The 22,273-nt window shown below is 32.8% G+C and overlaps 2 protein-coding genes across 2 annotated transcripts; both read left to right on the forward strand.

Annotated features, from left to right (window-relative positions):
• Positions 1-8,153: 8,153 nt before the first annotated feature.
• GCK72_015992 (uncharacterized protein) lies at positions 8,154-10,620 on the forward strand (the record flags this gene model as incomplete). Its single annotated transcript, XM_053731253.1, has 2 exons — positions 8,154-8,230; positions 9,930-10,620. 2 exons carry the CDS (start codon positions 8,154-8,156, stop codon positions 10,618-10,620), a joined length of 768 nt encoding a protein of 255 aa, XP_053586025.1.
• Positions 10,621-13,491: 2,871 nt separating this feature from the next.
• On the forward strand, positions 13,492-14,908 carry GCK72_015993 (uncharacterized protein; the record flags this gene model as incomplete). Its single annotated transcript, XM_003094989.2, has 2 exons — positions 13,492-13,634; positions 14,431-14,908. 2 exons carry the CDS (start codon positions 13,492-13,494, stop codon positions 14,906-14,908), a joined length of 621 nt encoding a protein of 206 aa, XP_003095037.2.
• Positions 14,909-22,273: the final 7,365 nt, after the last annotated feature.

Raw genomic sequence — 22,273 nt, forward strand, 5'->3', positions numbered from 1 at the left:
TCTCACTGAAGGTTGTTTGGCTTTTGTGAGAATGGAGCACTTTTATAGGAATATAAACATAACAAATAGCATCATCTGAAAAAATATATATGCGGATGACAACATTTATTTTATTTTTAGAGATAAATATCTAACAAAGAGTTTAAAACAATACACAATAGTAAACCAATAAAAATGAATTTTATTAATGGTGATGTTGAAGCAGTTACTACTAATGATATCTTTGCATAATCAACAATGTTATTTCACCGAAACAGAACTTAATTGTTAATTATCTAATAGAAAAATTGTATATCATTTACTCAGCTAATCTTATTTTGTTTGACATCATTTACTGAAACTAAAACACAATTTGCTCAGCAATTACTGTTTCCGCCTTTCAAAATTACGTAAATTGCAAATAATCTTGTTTCCAATTCTACAGTAACCAAGGAATCTAACTATAATAATATTATAAAACATTTTCAAAATTCAAGAAAGATTTTTTCTGTTTCAAGCTATTTCTAAACTGTAATCATACAATTACTTTCGATTTGAACACTATACATAGACGATACGACCAACCCCAGAATTTTAAGAACAAGCTGATCTGAAACTACCGTAAATACTGTATTATAACGGCACCTGTAATAGAACGGCACCTGTATTATAACGGCACCCCATCTATACTCAGAATTCATGAATATGAATATCTCCGTGTTTTTTTCTGGTTTCTGATTAGAAGCAGCGTGATTGATAACGTCTTGATCAGCGAAAAGAATGTCCAAAAAAGATTTTTCGTTCAAATTTAATGAGTTTTTAAAACCTCAAAATTTCTCTGGGAGGCAGTTGAAAAATATAACGGCATGCCGTTATAATACAGTATTTACGGTATCTGGTCGTCCCAACCATTATTCAGAGCTATAACTTAAATTTTTTGATATCGATAAAAATGGGTGCAACAATATATCAAAATTATTCATTTTTAAATGTATGAACATATAATTTTTGAAACAGGGAAAATTGTTTTGATTGATCTGGGTGATTTCAAAAACTGTTTTGCATTCCCGAAACAGTGAAAAATGTTCTTGTAAAATTTGGTAGAAGTTCTCAAATCCACTAACGATACAGCCTCGGTTTCTAAAACCAATTAATTATAAGCAAAATACTGACAATTAAAAAAAAATTTAATTCTCAAACTGTGGTTCACTCGAAAAAAAGATATCATATGTACAGAATCAAAATAATCAGAAGATGTATTTGAAACAGTTAATTTTATGTTTTTTTTCCAAAAATACTGTTTTAAAACGTATGTACAAAATATTTCGATCGGATTCACGTTTTTTAAAACCTTTGTTAAACGAAAGATAGCCACATTCGAGTTTAAAAGCTTATTCATCTGAAATTTTTAAAACAGTAACAGTTTTAAAAAGATTTTGAAAAATTGCTTGATTTAATATTCCAGTCTTGTTCGGTTTCTGACTAAAGTCAGGGTTTCTAAGACTGGATTGCAAATGTTCACCGTTTCAAAAAATTATTAAAGGTTTTTTTTTCTTTTTTGTTATTTGGTTTTCATTAATTTATTACAATTATGCCTGGAATTATGTATTCATAAAGTTTCTTATTGAAACAGTAATAATTTTCTATTCCACAGCGTTTTCAACTTGTTATAATAATCTATAAAATTTATATGAATTGAAAAATTCTGTAACAGTATATACAAATTTATTTTAGTAAATGATGTGACCAGGCTTGGTCGGAGAAAAATTTTCGGAGAATCGGAGAATCGAAATTTTCTCCAAAAAAAAAAGTCGGAGAATCGGATATCCGACTTTTTCTCCGAAAAAAAAAGTCGGAGATTCGGATATCCGAAATTTTCTCCGACTTTTTTTCTCGGAGAATCGGAGAATTTCGGATAATTTCGGCGAATCCAAAAATGCTCCCAAAAATGCTTCTAAAACGGATTTTCTGTTGCGTTTTTCAGAATTCACCTTTCTAAAACATGTTTTATCATCATTAAAAGCGTTTACCAGTAGAAATGTCACCAAAACAGGGTTTTGAGTGTCGTCGTCTCCGGTATTCTCCGAAATTCTCCGACTTTTTTTTCGGAGAATCGGAGAATTTCGGATAATTTCTCCGAAATGAAAAGTCGGAGAATTATCCGACGGATAATTTCTCTGAAAAAAAAAGTCGGAGAATTATCCGTCGGAGAAATTCTCCGAAAAAAGTCGGAGAATCGGAGAATCGGATTATCCGATTCTCCGACTCCGACCAAGCCTGGATGTGACTTAAAAATGTACGAAATTTTTCGGCACGATGATAACTTACTTTATGAAAACTTAACCAATGTAAAACATTTCAGCACTAATTCAGTAGTATATCTGAAACAGTAAAAATTCGGTACATAAATTTATGTGATTGACTGAAATTCTTATAAACATTTAAAACAGTATTTTGAAACAGAAACAATGAAAAAGTTAAAGACAAAATGCGCACCAATCTCCCTTTCTCAGTTGACCGTAAAAAACTGTCCTGTTTCAGAGTTCTCAGGAAAAAAACGGATTTGAATCCAAAAATTGTTTGATAATTGCAAGTTGCTTTAATATCATTTAAGTTTTTTGTTTGTTAAAAATATTATTAATTTGTTTGGTATTTGGTTCAGGATTTTTATAGACATGACTTTATTAAATTTCAGAGTCCTACAACTGATACTCATAAGAATTCTCGGCTACTAGTTATAGTAGTTTTATAAATGCTGAGCTCGACTAATAAGAATTCAGCTTCTCTTATCTAAATTGATATGAGAAAAGAAAATGTACTGTTCCAACTCCGCAACATTCGAATGACGGAATTATGGAAACCTGATAAGATGAGAGCGGTCCCTTGGATAACATAAATTTTCGAAGAAAGCGCTATTTCCAAAATTTGATGTTTCACTAAAAGTATATGAAACTGAGTAGAATGCTCTGAGTGTTAGAATTGAAGAGTTCGCTTTCTTTAACAGGTCACACTGAAAACTTACTTACTGTTTCATAATTCATAGATAATTAAGCACTCAAACTGAATTTGCTTAGTTCGTTTATCACATTTGACCGTTACAATAAATTCTAAAAAATAGTTAGGCCTGTCATAATGTAACGTGCAAAATCTAGTACCGTTGTAGTTTACTAGAACGAATTCTAAAAAAAAGTGAATTCTTGTAGAAATCTATCAACAAAAAAATGACGTAGATTTTTTGGATTCAAGAATTTCGGCTGAAACAGTACCTTTTTTATTTAAAAATTAATTTTGTTTATTCGTATAATTAAATTTTTATGCAACACTGATTGAAAGAGTAATGAATTTCGGAATGATCCCATTAACACTGACAAGGGAAGTACTCGAAGTGTCCTCTCTCAAACAACTCAAGAATTTGGCCCCTGGTACTTTCGAGGCTGTAGATTCCGAATCTGAAATAAAATTCTGCTAAATGTCTCTGTGAACCAAGTTATGAGCCGTCAAACTTTCCCTATGATTAAGCATTTTTTGCGTGACACGCGGTCTGCCGGAATGTCTACCCGAACATATCCTCCAATTTTCCAATCATCGGTGGTTCAGGGGTTGTGGGCGCGTCTTGTAGTCGAAAGGCTGTGGGTTCGTCTCCCTTGCAATGCAAAATTTTTTTCAATTTTTTATTGCATTTTTGTGGCTCCATATCTGGCTCCCAGATGGTTTTTCAGTAATTTGTTTATGCACTCGGTGAAGATGTGATCAAAATCAAGCGATTTAGCAAATGAAAGCAACAACTTTTTTTTGAGTCCCAACTCCACTTTTCTCCACCAAGTGACTGCAAAAAATTTTCGAAAAATTTGTTGAAATTTTTTCTTCAATTACTTGTTTGTTTTCCATTCCATACTTTATTCATGCATTTATGTTCTGCAAGTTTTGTACTATTACGTCAAGAACTGGAAAATATGGTACATAAGCCACTGGGTTCTATCTATTGAATGGGAAGAAAGCCAAAAAAGTGAGTTTAGCCTACAGGAAGAACAATTCCACTACATGAAAAAAGTATGGAATGGAAAACAAACAAGTAATTGAAGAAAAAATTTCAACAAATTTTTCGAAAATTTTTTGCAGTCACTTGGTGGAGAAAAGTGGAGTTGGGACTCAAAAAAAAAGTTGTTGCTTTCATTTGCTAAATCGCTTGATTTTGATCACATCTTCACCGAGTGCATAAACAAATTACTGAAAAACCATCTGGGAGCCAGATATGGAGCCACAAAAAATGCAATAAAAAATTGAAAAAAATTTTGCATTGCAAGGGAGACGAACCCACAGCCTTTCGACTACAAGACGCGCCCACAACCCCTGAACCACCGATGATTGGAAAATTGGAGGATATGTTCGGGTAGACATTCCGGCAGACCGCGTGTCACGCAAAAAATGCTTAATCATAGGGAAAGTTTGACGGCTCATAACTTGGTTCACAGAGACATTTAGCAGAATTTTATTTCAGATTCGGAATCTACAGCCTCGAAAGTACCAGGGGCCAAATTCTTGAGTTGTTTGAGAGAGGACACTTCGAGTACTTCCCTTGTGAAAACATAATAATTTTTAAAAGTTGAAAATTTTTCGGTTGCAAATGAAGTGCTATGTCACAATTATAGACTTGCATGTAATTAAATAATTCTGTTTCATGTGAAACGGCAAAAATTTAATTATCAATTTTTTCGAGATTGCAAACTGCCTAAAACTACATTGATTGTAATTTAAAAATTGATGTTTCAGCTATTTTACGTATACATTTCGTGATTCGGAAATACGGTTCACACTCTCGTTTTACATTTTAACAAATTTTAATGTTTTTTTTCGATTGTTTGCTCATTAATTACATATTAAGGCGCGTAATTGTTAAGACAATTAATACAGAATCCAAAATCCTATAAAAAATATTTTTGTAGAGTTGTAAGTGTGTTTATTTTAGCTAGGGAGTATTGAATTTCTTGCTTGAAACTGTGAATTGAATTGACAATTCAATTCAGTATTTTCAGACTTGTCAAAAATCGGGCCGGGCCGGGCCGAAATTTATCTTGGCCCGGATTCAAAAATGGGTACCCATTTTTACCAAATTTTTTTTTTGAAATTTTGCGAAAAAAAGAGTAAAAATGCTTAAATTATCGTACATATTCACATTTTAATTCAATTTTAAATGTTTATTCGAAAACCATACTTTTTTCAAAAAAGTTCAAAAAATTTCCAAAAAAGTTCAAAAAATTTCCAAGAAAAGTTCAAAAACACAAAATGTTTTGAAAAAATGTTTCAAAACGGGCCGAGCGGGCCGGGCCGTACCGAGATTTTTCCTGATTTTGGCCCGGCCCGGCCCGTGACAAGTCTGAGTATTTTCGTCTGGCAGGATTAGACACAAATTTCCTGAGTAAATTATTGGTAGGTGTCCTTCGAAACTATAATTATTACGCATTCCTTTTCTATGTATGCCTATTTAACAGATCGAATATTGCTTTTTTACCATTCGTTTTTTATTGAACACTGCTGGAACAGTGAAAATATTTCTGAGTTTCTGAGTTATCAACTATTTCTTTTTTATACAAATCTACAGTGATATGGCATTAGAAGTCCTCGTATGTCATAAAAACCATTTTCTATTTGTTTATGATGTGAAACGGGTGCTATGAAACAGTACGTTTTAAAATCTCATATTGATTTCAGTTATTTCAGTTTTAGATGTATATGTCTCATATCTTGAATTATCAATTTTAAACTAATTGAACCCGCATTTTTTCAAAAATCTAAAACAGTAAATTTTCTATTTTTCAGAGTTTTCAGCTTGTAACATAATTGACTAGTACTGTCGAAAAAATATAGTTTCCACAAGGATTTTCAAAAAAAATTTCGCGGAGCGGCGCGGTTCTTAATTTGGAAAAAAACAACTGGAATTAGAACCGCGCCGCTTATTTAAGATTGCAGTTTAAGCTCCGCCCACAACTTTATGCGCTTGCGTGTTCCAGTCCGCAAAATTTTTTTTGAAAATCCTTGCCGAAACTTTATTTTTTCGACAGTTCTCTGAAACAATAATTCTTAAGGCGTTTACAAAAATGTTAACTCTTTAGCCTAGCGAAGAACAGAACCTGAAATTAATAGAATTCTCACAAAGAAAAATTGAAACAGCAAAAGTGATTTCAAGTAGGACCTAGTCGGACCTCTTCGAAACAGTAAAAAATACAGTTTCAATAAATTTACTAGAATAAATCTGTTGTAAACTTTCCAATGTACACTCTTAATCATTTTCCAAAGTATTTCATCACCTTTTCCAAAATTAGTCCTTTGAATATGTTAATATTTTCAATGCACTCCTTGGAAGTCAAGAAATACTTATGAAACAGTAATCACTTGCTAAAAAATTGTAGAGTTTCATTGTATCTATGTATAATTGTTATGTGACTCATCATAAGACGATGAGACAGTAAAAGTGTCGTGGAACCTCAATATTTGGAAATTTACGATGTTTCCGTGACTTGCCATGTCGTGAAATTGAAAAATCAATTGAAAATATTTTTTGGATTTTAGATTTCATGTTGAAGTGAGTCTGGCAGCATATTCTTTATTTCTGTTCCATCCGTTTTATATATAAGACTAAATATTTTAATTATAGTTTCGTCACGACCTAAATTTTAAAACATTTTTATTTACATATTTTTATACTATATGATTACTTTTTCGAAATACTTTCCAACTAAAATAATATTTTAGAATATTAAATTTTTAATTTTCGAAAAAGTTAGAGAGTTTGGACCAGTCACTTATCACATTTTTTCAGTTTTCTTCATTTTCATAAAAACTTCGAAACAGCAAGCTTTTTTTTTGAAATAGTTTAAAAAAATTTGTATTGAAACAATAAAATGATAGTACCTCTATCAATTGTATCAAAAGTGAATAAACAGTAATTTTTACTATTTTAAAGCTGTTTATTTATTATCAAACGTGCAAAATTCTAATACAATTTTTTTTGAAATTTTAGAGAAAAATTGAAACAGTGAAGATTTTAGAAATCTGTTTTTTTTCCGGTTTCATCATTTTTATATACATGAACCTGACTTTGATTCAATAATTCTGAATGACGTTTATCACTAAAAATTTTATTAAAACTGACAACTGCTACTGGAGAGATCACAATATATTTTTTTGATGAAGTGAAATTGAATGAGAGAAAAAAACACCTGAAAATATTTTAATTTCCAAGATTTTATTCCAATTTCAAGGTTTAATCTCAGTTACTCAATTTCGCCCTCATTTAGTCGCCAATCATAACCGAGTATCCTATTTGCATAATTTCCAGTTTACAAATGCTGAAACAGTATATTTTTGGACCAAGCACATGCAATATTTTTCAAAAAACGCATCGCGGATACTCCAATTGCTCTGAAAACTAGAAAAATCGGTGGAAAGTCGCGTCAACGGCACGCCAGCTTTCAAGAATTCAAAAAAACGTTGTAAGTCTGGCGTGCCTTTGACGCGTATTCTTTCTCTTTTGAAATTTCAGAGGCTGGTGCGTCCTGGACGCGTTTTATTGTATTTTTGATAATCTGGGGTGCCTTTGACGCGTTTTTTCATAGACTATGGACGTTTTTGGGCCAAAATTAGCCCCTTTTACATATTTCCCCCTTTTCCCTAACAAGCCGCTCTTATTTTGTGTCCGTGCACTATTGGAAACCGACGACGACTACACAGGGGAAGGAAATGTCTCCGTCTCCATAGTCTCTTTCTCTTATCGTCCGCCCCCCCCAATTTCTGTTTCTCTGCGTCTCCTCAATTTATGTACTCTCTCAGGTGCACGCTGTTTCTCTTGCACTCTCTTAGTCTCTAGTTGGTGTTTGGCCAGTCGAACATTTTCTGTTTGGCAGTTTTTGGGTATTGTTATAGAGAAAATTGGATTTTTTTGTTTTTTTTGTGGTTATTAGTCATTTTTAATAGCTTGCGGAACACTTTTTCCAGTTTCTTATCTATTTCTAGGCATAAAACGTCCAAATATTGCAATTTTTAGCCTCAAAAATGCTCCCGAGCAGCTCAGCACCGCCCCAACAACCGTCTTCTAGTCTGGATAGCTTTGGAGAGGTAAATCACTTAAAAATATCTGTCTAATTGCCCAATTTCAGCTCCAAATCAACGACCAAGAAATGGATTCCACTCCGCAGACACAACCTGCACCACAAGCCACTCAACTACTCCAGGAAACGCCACAGCAGAAGGAGAGGTAAGGATTTTTTGTTTAAAAAAATAAATTATTACTGTTTCAAAATTTAAACATTGGGCTTAGAACTGGTATTTATGTATTAATCAAGTCTTAGAGTCAATACAGTGCTTTCTAAATTCCAATTTTCTTTAAATTTCACCGTTTCAAGTAGATAAGACACCGATCAAACATTGTACTGGTAGAGCTGAAAATACACATTTTTAGGGATTTCAGAAAAAAAAAATACTGATACTTCGATGAGCGAAAATTTAAAAGTTACTGTTTCAAAATTAGAATATATAATTTTACTAGTATTTTCTGTCAATCGAGAGCGTTAAAGAGACATTATTAGTATTTCAGCACTAATAACTATCAATTGTGTAATATACTACTTTTTTGCAGTCGTAGTCAATCATCAGTTTTTGAAACAATTGCTGTTTCAACTGAAATGGAGATAAAAACAGGACACTATAATATTGATAAAGCAAAATTTTTCGAAACTGGACAAGAAATAGTACTGTTTTAATTAAGAACTAGAAAAAAATTAGTACATGCTAGACTTATTGCACTCAATTCTTCAAATTTTATGTACTATTACTGGAATTCACGTAAAAATTGAAACAAAACTAGCATACAGTAGTATTGATAAGATGCTAACAAATTCATCTTTGTAGTAATAAATTTTGAAGAAAAATTTTACTGTTTCAAGGGAAAACTTTTTTAAAAAATTGGAATAAAATCTGTTCTGATACTGGAAAATATTCGTTTTTCATTATTTATTTCAGTTTCACTATAGCTCTAGCATCAATTTTTGTTAGTAAACCTGTTTCAAGTAAAAATTGAAAAATAATCTTTTAATCTATTATGTTGATAAGTAAAAGTCATTGTGATGCTGGGTTTCGAAGAAAATTCTTATACTTGTCCTGTTTCAGTTTTCCAAAAAAAAAAATTACTGTTTCAACGGGAAAACTTTGAAAAAATGATAAAGTTTGATAGTATTAGATCATCGGCACAGCTCAATTTTAAGAATATTCAATAGGCTTCACAAATTAGTCACCTATCATATATAATTATTATTCCAGTTTCAATTTTTGTGACTAAAATTACTGTTTCAAAAGATAATTTTAATAAAACTAACAAACTATATGTAGTAGTATAAATAAATATTCACATTTACTAGTCATGGAGTCATGGGTCGTCTCCTATATCATTGGAAAGCTGAGAAAACGCTGATTCCAAATATATAATCAGTTTTTTCCCTCGACTTCTGGTATTCAAGAAAAATAAGGTCAACTTGTCAGAACTTTTACTTTGTTTTTCTCGAATACCAGGAGACGACGGCAAAAACTAAATATATGTGTGGAATCGGCGTTTTTTCAGCTTTCTAATGGTATAGGATACGCTCCAAACTCTTTCTGTCAAGCTATTTTATATTGGTGGCCTAGGAAACTCTCGATTTTGCTTTGTGGGCCGCCAAACTGATGTCATATTCAGATTCTCCTTGAAATTCCTAAACTTTTGAGCCTTATATTTCCTTGTTTTGGAAAAAAAAAACTGAATATATATTTGGAATCAGCGTTTTCTCAGCTTTCGAATGGTATAGGTCGCGACATTGAAATTTTTCAACTAAATTTGAAATATTTACTGTTTCAAGGAAAATTTGAAAGAAATCTATTAATCTATTAGGTTGCTAAGCGTAAGAGAGAGTTTACTATTCCAGACGCCTCGTGCAGTACTTCGAGAGCCAGCTCAATCATCTCCAATTCTATATCGTTAAACAAGACGAGAAGATCTATCAAGCCCTGTCCACTCAGAACACCCTCCGTGCGGAAATTCATGCGGAGAAACAGAAATACCAAAATCTGGAAAAAGAGAGAGCCAAGGATAAGAAGGAATTCGACGAGTTGATCTCAGCTATGGAGACTTCAAAAGACAAGAAAATCACCTATGTGCAGGAAAGTCCAAATGTGAAATTGACGGAGACAATCGAGCAGTTAAATGAGAGAATCGGGGAGTTGGAGGAGCAGCTGGAGGAGGAAAAGAACAAAAATCTGCCGGATATGGACCCAGACGACGCTATCAAAGCCCATCTACAATATATGGTTAGAGAAGGAGAGGCTCGTCTGGCAGAGAAGAAATATGAGATTCGTTTCCTCGAGAAACAGTTGGAATCCCAGCAAAACCAAATCCATCCGCCACAAAATAAACTGGAGGAGCGGTTGAATATTGCGAGAGCAGAGTTGGCGTTTGCAAATGAGCAAATTGGAATGATTATCGAGAATAACGAGAGAGCGAGAGAGCAGGAGAGGAAGCAGGAGAAGGAGGAGTACGAGGCCAAGTTACGGGAGCTCAAGGATATGTTGATTGCGAGGGATGAAGAGATTTGGGAGTTGAAGAATAAGGTGAATTAATTATTTATTAATTCTATGATTTTATTATTGTCTGTGTTAATTAATGTGTCGATCAATAAATTGTTGATTAAAAATAAGATTTTCACGATTTCCAACCTAGAATTTCAAAAAATTCATCAAAAAACGAAAATTTTGGCGATGACCGAGTTTTTGAGTTTGCTAGGCCACCCGTGAAAAAGTTCGGCCACCAATCGAAATCGAGCATTTTAAATGATTTTTAGATATTTTGTTTTACTGAAAACGAAATTTTCACAATTTTTAAACATAAAATTATGAAAATTCATCGAAACCCGAAAATTTTGGTGATGGCCGAGTTTTTCAGTTTTCTAGGCCACCCGTGAAAAAGTTCGGCCACCTATCGAAATTGAGCGTTTTCAATGATTTTTAGATGTTCTGGACTTAAATTTTGATAAGAAAACTTATTTGTTAATTGGTTTTGACAGAAAATTGCAAAAAATAATTTTGAAGCTTTATTATTTTTTATTTTTCAATTTTAAAATTCACTTTTTTGACTAAAATGAGAGTTTTACGATTTCCAACCTGGAATTTCAAAAAATTCATCAAAATCTACTTATCAAACCATCAAAAAGCGAAAATTTTGGTGATGGCCGAGTTTTTGAGTTTTCTAGGCCACCGGTGAAAAAATTCGGCCACCAATCGAAATCGGGGGTTTTTAATGATTGTTAGATATTTTAGACCTGATTTGTTTGTGAAAAACAGTAACAATTTAAGGGGACACGACGCTTCAAATTTACTGTTTCCAAAATTACATACATTTTACAAATGTGACGTTAACAACAGTACAACATCTGTTTGGAATTCTTTTTCTGAAAAACTACTGTGAATAAAAAACTGCTTTATAGTTGCAAAATACACTGTATTCAGTTGATGAAACATAAAAAAATTGGTCTCGGAAACAAAAAAATAACACTAATAACATTAAAAATTGGCTCTAAAGTTAATTCTGAATTGAAACAGTGAAAGTGATTAAAAATTCACTCGATTTATCAAACCCATTAACAAGTTGTACCAATAAATGCAATCTTTGAAACAGTAACAAAAATTTACTGATTCAAAAATAGTTACAGTTGCTAGATTTCAATTTTTCTCACTTATCAATAAAAACTTACAGTTTCAACATTTTCAAATTGATTGGAGTTGTAATAGGGAGCCTGATAAGTCAACGATGATCAAAATAATGTCGGTATGAAACAAACAAATTATTTGTTTTTAACCTTGAAACAGGTTTTCAATCATTGGAAAAATATATATTACTGTTTCAAGGGATAATTGTGAAAAAAGTCACTGAAGTGCATAGAATTGATAAGTATGACGTACTTGTACTGTTCCTAATGGTTTTTTCTCAAAACTTGGTATCAGAAACGAAAATAAAGCAATAATAACAATAAAAATGTCACCAGAATTAATTCTGAAATGAAACAGTGAAAATGTTTAGAAAATCACTTGAAGGGTAATCAACGAACTATCAAGGCCATTATAGAGTTGCATCAATAAATGCAAATTTTGAAACTGTAACTAAAATTACTGTTTCAAAAAATTGGTACAGTTTAAACTGGAACATTGTACATGTTGCGCTAGCTAAATACAAGTTTCCATTGTTACATAAGTTCTTGGAAATAAAATGTGATTTTTCGAACTGTTTCAGCTAATTTTTAAAAACAGAATTTATATATTTTTTTTTGTGATGTGTACCGCGTTCTGAATTCACTAAATCTAACACAGCAGAATTAAAGAAAATAGCGTATTTTTTGTTTTTTTTTGTGTTTTTTTTTCACTGCTTCAGTATAAAAACTTGACCAGAAGTATTATTAGTAGGCTTGCAACCATTGTTGAAAATATCTCTGTTTCAAGGAATAATTGTAAAAAATTATTAAAATAGAATTGATATTGAAGGGTTCGAAAAAAAAGGTTCCACTTTAGCAAATAATTATCTTTAATTGTACTGTTTCAAATATTCTGTTTTACTGTTTCAGTGAATTCGAAATAGTTTGAGTGAAAATGTCAGTATTAATTATGTATTTATAAAGAATGTAGGTCTACATAAAATTTATAGTTTTTATTAGATCTTACTGGTATCTTAAAATACATATATGAGTCATTCCTGAATCAAAATGGGGCTATTTACATTGTCACACATTTTTTATATCAACTTACGTTTTTTCATCATCAAAGCGTTTAAAACTCACTGTTTCGATAGAAATTATTCAAAACTAGCTTGAAAATCTTTTGCTAATATGAAAACCCAATTTACTGTTTCATCTAATTATTTAAAATTTTTATAAAAATATTTCTTGCCAATGGGATAACTGATTTTATCTCTTTTTACCGTTTGGCGTGTCATATACCAATAGAAAGCTGAGAAAACGCTGATTCTGAATACCACACTCTACTAGGGAAACGGTTTGCTAATTTAGACCCAGATTTTATTGAATACCACGCCTGAAGGGCAAAAACTGAATATGTATTGGAATCCGCGTTTTTCAGCTTTCTAATGATATATGTCGCGCCCGACAGTATTTTCATTCTTACGCGAAAAATTAACTGTTTCAGATTTTTTTAAAATCATTTTCAGTTTTTTTATTGATAATTTTTTTACCCTTCCTTTATTTGACTGTGTCCTATCCATCACTCATGATTGTCTACATTTGCATTTAGACCTGTCAGTAATCGCAAAGTTCAAAACAGAGCTGAGAAGTTCTCCTGGGAAACTTCTCACCCTTCAAAGAACATTTTGTCTCTCACCTGTCACCTGTTCAATATTCCCAGATACAGTAGTCTCCTCCCCCGTATTCCGCACTATCTGCATTTTCCCTCTGCCCTTCATATTCCCTTCTATTCATCTACTGATACATGTATTACTACTACCACCCGTACATCGGGTATCAAAGTTTCAACAACTATTTCGGATGGCAAAATCAACAAAATCAACATGTTTTACACGAATCAATTCAAACTTGGAACTATCTTCCAGACGTTCCGCAATACTATTCAACGTTAGTCAATAAATTTTAGTAATTGAGTTTTTATTGAGGGACCGGCTCGTAACTCGCGTCAAACTCAATATTATAAGCTCAAAAAGATACCAAAATGTAGATCTCAACGAGTTCTATCTCCGTGATCCACTACGTACCGGATGGCTATTCGTTAATGTGCCGCGGGTCGTGCTAGAATGGCTTTTTTTGGCCTTTTTCGCGTTTTTTGGCACTTTTTCCCGGCCCGCGGCATATTAACGAATAGCCTTCTGGCTCGGAGTAGGTCATGGACATAGAACTCGTAGAGATCTTCATTTTGGTATATTTTTCAGCTCATAATATTGAGTTTGAAGCGAGTTACGCGCCGGCCCGTTTCAGCCCGGCTTGCAAGTATGGTTTTTAATGAACTACCTAGGGAAGGCCTCCAGGTGACCGTGGAGTTATTCGACGTGACCTATATCATTGGAAAGCTGAGAAAACGCTGATTCTAAATATATATTCAGTTTTTGCCCTCGACGTCTGGTATTTGAGAAAAACAAAGGTCAAAGTTCGGAAAAATAGAGAATTATTACCCTTTTTACACGCGAAAACTGCAAACAAAATTGTCGCGTGTCAGAATGGCAATAATCCTCTATTTTTCCTAACTTTGACCTTATTTTTCTCAAATACCAAACCTCGAGGGCAAAAACTGAATATATATTTGGAATCAGCGTTTTTTCAGCTTCCCAATGATATAGGCCACATCGGATAACTCCAGACCGAGTCCATGAACTTCCCTAGTAAGCTCCATATTTTATTTTTTAATCTCTAATTACAGTGTACCACAATTCCAATCACAGCAAATCGCTCCAAGGAGAATGTCTGTAGATGAGCAGATTACACAAGGAATGGAAGAATTTTCGAAGCAGGTTCAAGATTCCCAACAACCAGTGCAAAATCAACAATTAGAACCACAAGAACCACGACAAGATTGGGAAACGTCACAGCAATCAGTTTCTTCTGAAATCTACAATTTTTCCATCACTGCCCAAGCCGATTCTCAATCTAAACAGAGACAGAAAAGAACAAAGTTCACTAAGACTCAATTATCTGTGTTGGAAGCAAGATTCGAGGAAAATAACTATATTTCTACAGAAGAGGGAAATGATCTAGCGGCAGAATTGAAATTGAATCCTATGAATGTTAGGAATTGGTTCAGGAACCGAAGAGTATCACAAAAGACAAAGTTGGACAACAATCGAAAAGGAAAGAAGAACGTCGTCCGGGAATTGTTAGCAAGCATCTATTCGCAATGATAAATGTTCTAAATCATGTTTTTTTTGTTGCTTTTCTCTGTCTATTATTTTCTTTTAAGTAATAAACTTTTCCCCAAATTAAACTATGACATATGTATTAGGTTGGTGCATAAATTTCTTTCTTTTTTTGGACATTTTTTGTCATGAAATTTCTTGAAGGCTAATACCCCACATGAAAAGAAATATAGTTGATTAGTACCCTCATGTGTAATACTTTTACTGTTTCATAGCACCAACAATAATTTATTAATCTAGGAAGTATTCGTTTTCGTCTTAATTAATCATCCGCTACTTATTTTTTACCCAGTTTTAATCAACAGTAGTCGTCAGTACTCTTTCAGCTTTTATATAAATATAAATGTATACTTATATACGCCTTTAAAAACTGGTACCAAAGGAAAAATACAGTTAATAATTTTTTTGAAACAGTAGGACATATTTAAAATTTTATTATAGTTTGACAAACGCAATAACAAAGAGTGGTAGATGAATTACAAAGGAGATGAAACAAACAATTAAAGACTTGTGAAAAAGTAGATATGTCAAAAACATCCGAAACAGAAAACCAAATTCTTTAAAAAATACATGTTTGTAGATGTTCACTTTCATAAAAACTTTACTGTTTCAATTAAACCTAACTTATGGCGTGTGGAAGGACACTGTAATTTATACCAGATTATCAGTTCCAGATTATTAATATAAACAAAAATCTGCCTTAATAAATATAGTAACTTGAATATCACCTACTCTAAATTATAAAATTATCTTATTTCCAGTTTTTCATACCAATAACTCAAATTTAACTGCAATATTCCCCTGTTTCAATCAAATGTTATTCAATTTTCCTAACGCTACATGTTAATACATTAAAAAAATCGTGTTGCCAGGTATTGAATTATATTTAAAGGCCCATGGATACTATTTCTATAATCCTGAGTTTTACTCCCCTAATCATGTTTATACCTCTTTTACCCACTTTCAGTCCCTAAGACGCCATTCCTATCATATCAAATCCATCTTATCTAACAAAACCAAATTCGGTTCCCAGTATTTGCCCAACCGGTTGTTGTCCTGTTGGAATTCACTCCCCGTGCATGTTTTTCCTGTCAAATCTTCCTCCCGGTGTTTTAAAAATAATGTAAAACGGTTAAACCTGTCTAAGTATCTCACTCTCAACATTTCTACTTACTAGTCTCCCCCCTCTCTCACTTTTGACCTATTCTCGAGGTAGCAAAAAAAGGGCAAAAACTGTTTTTCTTTTTTACTATTTCCAAAAGGAAAAACAGTTTCCTTCCTAATTTTGCGTCCTCCAGAATCGGATCACCAAATTGTTTCTATATCTTTTTGTAATTCACTTCGGTTGTATCAGTGGCTCCTTGCCCTTCATCACGAATCAAAATAAATAAATTCAAATCCTCTGTAAGTATTTCTCCTGAATCAATAGTTTTTTTCAAGAGAGTTTCGGTCTATTAAGTTATCAACAATTTTATTACTGTTTCAAAGGTTTTTAATATTATTCACTTCTTAAATATTATTAACTTCTATTCAGTCATCCTATGATTGAAGAATTTTTATAAATTTGTTTGTGTTGGGGTTTTGAAGCAACAGAACCACTTTGTTCCTATAAAAAATTTCACTGTTTTACCGGCTCCCAAAAATGTGAGCGGTTTGTTGTCTCTGCTTCCCGTGCTATCAGTATTTTGTGATTTTCTGGACTAATAACTTGCCATGTTTTTGAATTTTTTTTTTTTTCTGTTTCAGAATATACACTATTATTATTAATTATGATTTCAATTTTAGTGAGAACACAGTTTTTGTCCTTTTTCAGTTTAACAAGGGAAGTCTTTGGAGACGCCACTTTCAAACGATCTCTTAAATTTTTACTGTTTCAGTTTTTAAGCATTTACTATAACTTTTAAAATAACTTTGATTCATTGAATATTGTCACAATGTCAATTTTTGTGGGTACTGTAGAAAATATGGAGGGATTGACGATTTTATTGAAAATTCCCAAAGCTTTTCACTGTTTCAACAAATGGTTAATAGAAAATTTAGCAGAACAAAACGATCAAATTATAGAAAATAATTTCATGTCAAAACTGTCAAACGTTTACTGTAAATTACTGTAGATACTGTAGATTTTAAATAAAATTCACAATATTTTTTACTTTTTCACAAGAAAGTTCATTATTTGCTATTTGATTCCCTAACGACGCACGCATTGAACAGATGAACCTGAAATTTTCAGGTTTTCCGATTTTTTCTGAAATTTTTTCTAATTTTGTACTGAAAAACATGTTTCTAGAGTATTTCCTTGAAATACTTCCAGTTTTCATTTGTTTTTTCAGACAAATGTTCGAAAAATCAACTTTTTTTTCGATTTTTTAGATGTAAAGATGTGAGCTCGTCGTCAATTCCCATGGGTCGCCTTCACTCGTCTCCAGCTTCCCGTGACGACTCTCCTCCGCCCATTTGTTCTTCTGGTGTCTGCGTCTACTCGGGGCACTCACTCTCTCATCGGCCGCAGTCGATATTCATATTCGTGGCGAATGGCTAATTATTCTAATGATTTTTCCTCTAATTTCCTCGTTTTTTCTTTTTTAAATGGTATTTTAAAATGATTTTAATTTGTTTTCCTCCAATTTCGTGTAGAAACCGTAGAAACACCAGAATTCCGGCAGAACCCGGTCATTTTCACATTTTCACAGAGCTGGTATTAAATTGACCTACTTTTTTAATTATCATGGATTTTACTGTCCAGACACGCTTCAATTATTTCAATCCTTAAAAAATAACAGTTAACTAACATTAAACACTTGAAATTCACGTAATTTCTCACTGTTTCATGGTGAAAAGTAATAATTGTTCATTATTTGCTATTTGTTGCTCAAATATTCAAATGACTTTCAACTCGCATATCAATTTTGGATAAATGTGCCTGCAATTCTGTTAAAAATGCACATTTTGTACAAAACTATTACTGTTTCGTTTGTGTAATTAACTTCAATCTGATTTCTTTTTGAATTTACTCTAGTAAACCTCAGCCTCCCAAATTTTCCTGTTCCAGCCTTATTATATTATAGTTTTGATTTTTTCGGTCAATTGGTATTCCATCCAATTAATTTGGTTCGAGATTATTCAGTACTCTCATCAAAAATAATGATTAGGTATATTAGCGGCCCACGCCTTCTTACAACTGCGCCCCACCGCAAACGAGAGAGTATCGGCTAGAGACGCAGATTTTTTTCTGGCGCGAAACAGATTTTCACCATTTTTGATCTATTTTTGCATATTTTTCTTCGGAATTTGGAAATTTTTTAATTAAAACTTGTGAAATTAGATCAAAAATGGTGAAAATCTGTTTCGCGCCAGAAAAAACTCTGCGTCTCTCGCCGATACTCTCTCGTTTGCGGCGGGGCGCAGTTGTAACGAAATTGCTCCGCTAATACAAAATTAGAACTTTTCATTGCAAGCCTGAAAATATACTCTTATCTATAAAAATTTCTCTGTTTCAAGGTTTAGGACAGCTACAATAGAATAAATTATTAGCACGTTTTCGTAATAAACTACTATACTGTTTCAAGTCAGAGCTGTAAAGCCTTAGTGTGTTTTTCTTTTATTACATGAGCGAAAATTATGACTGTTTCATAGCACCACCAATTATTCATTAATATAGGAACTATTCGTTTCCATTCTAATATTTGTTGACAGTTGATTCTCATAAATTTTCCCTGCTTCGAAAGCAAAACACGAGGTAATTCGCGTTTCAATGTCTTCGCTCTGACAAGGGAAGTCTTTGGAAACGCCATTTTCAAAAGACCTGTAAATTTGGTGAGGTATTTTCGAACATGGGGATTCCATTTCTGCAGTCAAAACCAGCTAAATATCTCTGCGAGCCGAGTTATGAGCTCTCAAACTTTTCATGTTGATAAGTTTTTTCATGTGTTAAATACAAATAGTGACATTTTGAAACGGTGAATTTTTTTGTTTGAGCACAACAGGCACTCTGTAATTAAACAAAAAACAAGAAAACTGCACATTTAGAAATTTTGAAACAGTTTTTTTAAATTCTTTAGAGAACTCAATTTTTTAGGAATCATGAATTCGTCAGATTGCATTAAAATTAGCAATCTGAAATTTGATTCTATCTATTTTTAAAGCAGAAAATGGAACATGTGGAACAATAATGCTTTTAGAAATTTCAAAACAAATTATATCACCTTGAAACAGTAAGTTTTTTTCACTCCTATTACGTTGATTGATAAAGTCGGTTTTAATGAATAAAACTTACAAGAGAAGTCTTTGGAAACGCCATTTTCATAGGATCTATAAAATCGGTCATAAGTATTTTCAACCACGAGGAGTCCATTTCTGCAGTCAAAACCTGCTAAATATCTCTGCGAGCCGAGTTATGAGCTCTCAAACTTTTCATGTGGATAAGTTTTTTCATGTGGAAGTCCAAATCGACATGTAGTATACTCAAAATATTCTTATTCTCGGAACCTACAAGCACAGGTAAACCGCTGGTGAACACAAATGGAACCGTGCGGTGGCGTATATACCGTCGATTTGGGATTCCATGTGAAAATGCTTAAGTTTGAGAGCTCATAACTCGGCTCGCAGAGATATTTAGCAGGTTTTGACTGCAGAAATGGACTCCCCGTGGTCGAAAATACCTATGCCCAAATTTATAGGTCGTTTGAAAGTGGCGTCACCAAAGACTTCCATTGTGGACCAATGCTCCTCACGTGTGCCTCTACTGCTCCCTTTTCCTCTTGCCTGCTCCGTCTTTTATCAGGAAAAATGATGGCAATTTATCTTCCTAATCGAGAGATAGACCCAGATGAAAAAGAGAAAGAGCTGAGCTCTCCCTGAACTCTCTCCTCCTCTCACATTGTTGAGTTTTATCTATTTTCTCCTATCGATTTGGCCTGGTGTGCATAACATTAAACTTCATGAATACGTTACTAGTATAATTTTGATAGTGCAGTTATTACTACTATACGAATATATTTTTTTTTGTCAAGTCCACTTTATTGAATATCCGAAACAGAAAACAGTTTTTTTTCACTGTTTCAACAAAAACTCATTCGAAATGGCTAAATTGAGTTTCTATTGACGATAAATTGAAAAAAAAACCTTGTTTTTTCAGAGAAACAGGAAAAAACTCATATTTCACAAATTATTTACTGTTTCCTTGAAATTTGTAATTCTGTTAGTATTCCATCTATTTTCAATTATACATTTAAAATTCTTACATTGCTCAGTTTTCAGTCAAACAGTAATATTTTTGCTGTTTTATAATATCATAATGTTGTTGTTAAACTATATCTGGTTTTTAACAAAACATTATTATTCATCGGACAAATTTAAAATGTAATGTTAACTTGCAGTTTTTACAAAAATCCGTTCATTGAGAATTGTAAAATCTGAACATTTTCATTATCGATACTGAAATTTTCACAGATGGAATTTTTAGTGAAATTCTTGAAATATTCAACTAAACTTGTAGCAACGAATGGCAAATTAGTATCTTCAAAAATTTACTTATTTACCTGAAAATTCTGAAACAGTAATTTTTATTTCAGTTTTTCAATGATTTTTCAAATTTTTCGTTGTTTCATGATTCAAGACTTTTAATTTAGTGGTTATTTCAAGACTTTTAATATAATTCATATATTGTCAAAATAGAAAACAGTTTGGAGCTCATTAGATATTCTAATGGAATTTCAGATAATTTTTGAGTTAGTGAACGTGCATTGGAAACCGAATACAACTTTATAGTCATTTCCTTTGTATTTTATAACTGAAACAGTAAAAATGTTACCATTTTATTGAAAAACTACTGTTTCAACTAAGACAAAATTAGTTATCATAGACTTTTTAATAAGTTTTTCTCTAACAATAATACACTTTTCAAAATAATTTCATTGTTTCACTAAATAATTTTTGAAAATACTCAAAAAGTGTTGAATTATTTTCTCATTACGTTTACTGCATTTTTTGAATACTTTAGAGGGGACAGGCTTACAAAATATGTCTTGTAACTGGTTCAGTCATTCTACCATTCTTCCTTGTTGCATTCAAGAAACAGAATTAATTTCCCGAAAACTTTAAAAAAAATTTTATTTACCTAAATTTTTTTCAATTGGGCCCTGTCGTTAGGACGAATTTGAGAATAACGTTTTAGGTCAAGGTTTTTCAGTCTCAATCCAAAAAAGATATTCTGACGAGATCTTTGTAGAAGATCACGATAGCAAAGAAGAAGAAGAAGCCGTTACTTTCGTAGAGATTGAGTGGTTTTCTTGTTCATTATTTTTGTAAATATTTTTCTTATTACCATTTTTATGACTCAGGCTCCCCTAAGCTATCAACCACCATTCCCCTCCGGACTTCTCTAAGTCTCCCCACTATCTCTGGTTACTGTCACTAGTATAAAAGGGGGCCTCGTTCACTTTCTTTTCTCAGTTTTTTCCTGAATTTCTGTTTTTCCGCCCCGCTATTTCTTTCCCTCTCCAATTTTTTGTGTCACATCATAGTTTTTCCCCCAAACTCGACAGTTCCCCTAGCCTAACCACTCACAAGAACCCGCAGACTATACTCTCTCTTTTATTCTTACATTTATTGGTTATTTCGGAAACAGAATACAACTTTATTGCCGTCTTCATTTTGTTTAATAACTGAAACAGTAAAAATCTTCGTATGATATCGAAAAAAAACTGCTATAGACTTTTAATGAGGTTTTTGCGTAGCGATAGTATACTTTTCAAAATAATTTCACTGTTTCACTGAATAATTTTTGAAAATACTCAAAAAGTATTGAATAATTTTATCCTTCATTCCGTTTTCTGCATTTTTGAATACTTAAGAGTGAACTTGTTCTGTTATTGGTTCAGTCATTCAACCATTCTACCCGGTTCCTTCCAAGAAACAGTAAAAACTCAAAAAGAATGATTTGAGTGCATTATACTCATGAAGATGTGAATAGATAATCTAAATTTTTAAAAAGGAAATTGACTTTCCGTAAAATTTGCACCCCGCTAGTTTCGACTCTGCTCTTTTGAACGATAATAGTCAAAAAGTGCAAAACTCCAGAAAATTTCAACTTTTCTCTTTTTTTGGGAGGCATCGCAATTCGATAACCCCGACTAACTCCTGATCACCTATTCATTACATTTTCCTCTCCATTCCCCTTTTCCCCCCACCCCTGCGCGCTCTTTGAATACACCTTCTCTATCTATCTGTCAACATTGGACGGCGTATTGGGGAAAAAAAGAAGACACTTCTGCGTCTCCTTTCTCTCTTCCACAACGATTCACACATTATGCTGACGCTGACGTCTCTCTATTCTACGTACTGCCTCAC

The sequence above is a fragment of the Caenorhabditis remanei genome, chromosome IV (genome assembly GCF_010183535.1).
Source record: "Caenorhabditis remanei strain PX506 chromosome IV, whole genome shotgun sequence".
NCBI lineage: Eukaryota > Metazoa > Nematoda > Chromadorea > Rhabditida > Rhabditidae > Caenorhabditis > Caenorhabditis remanei.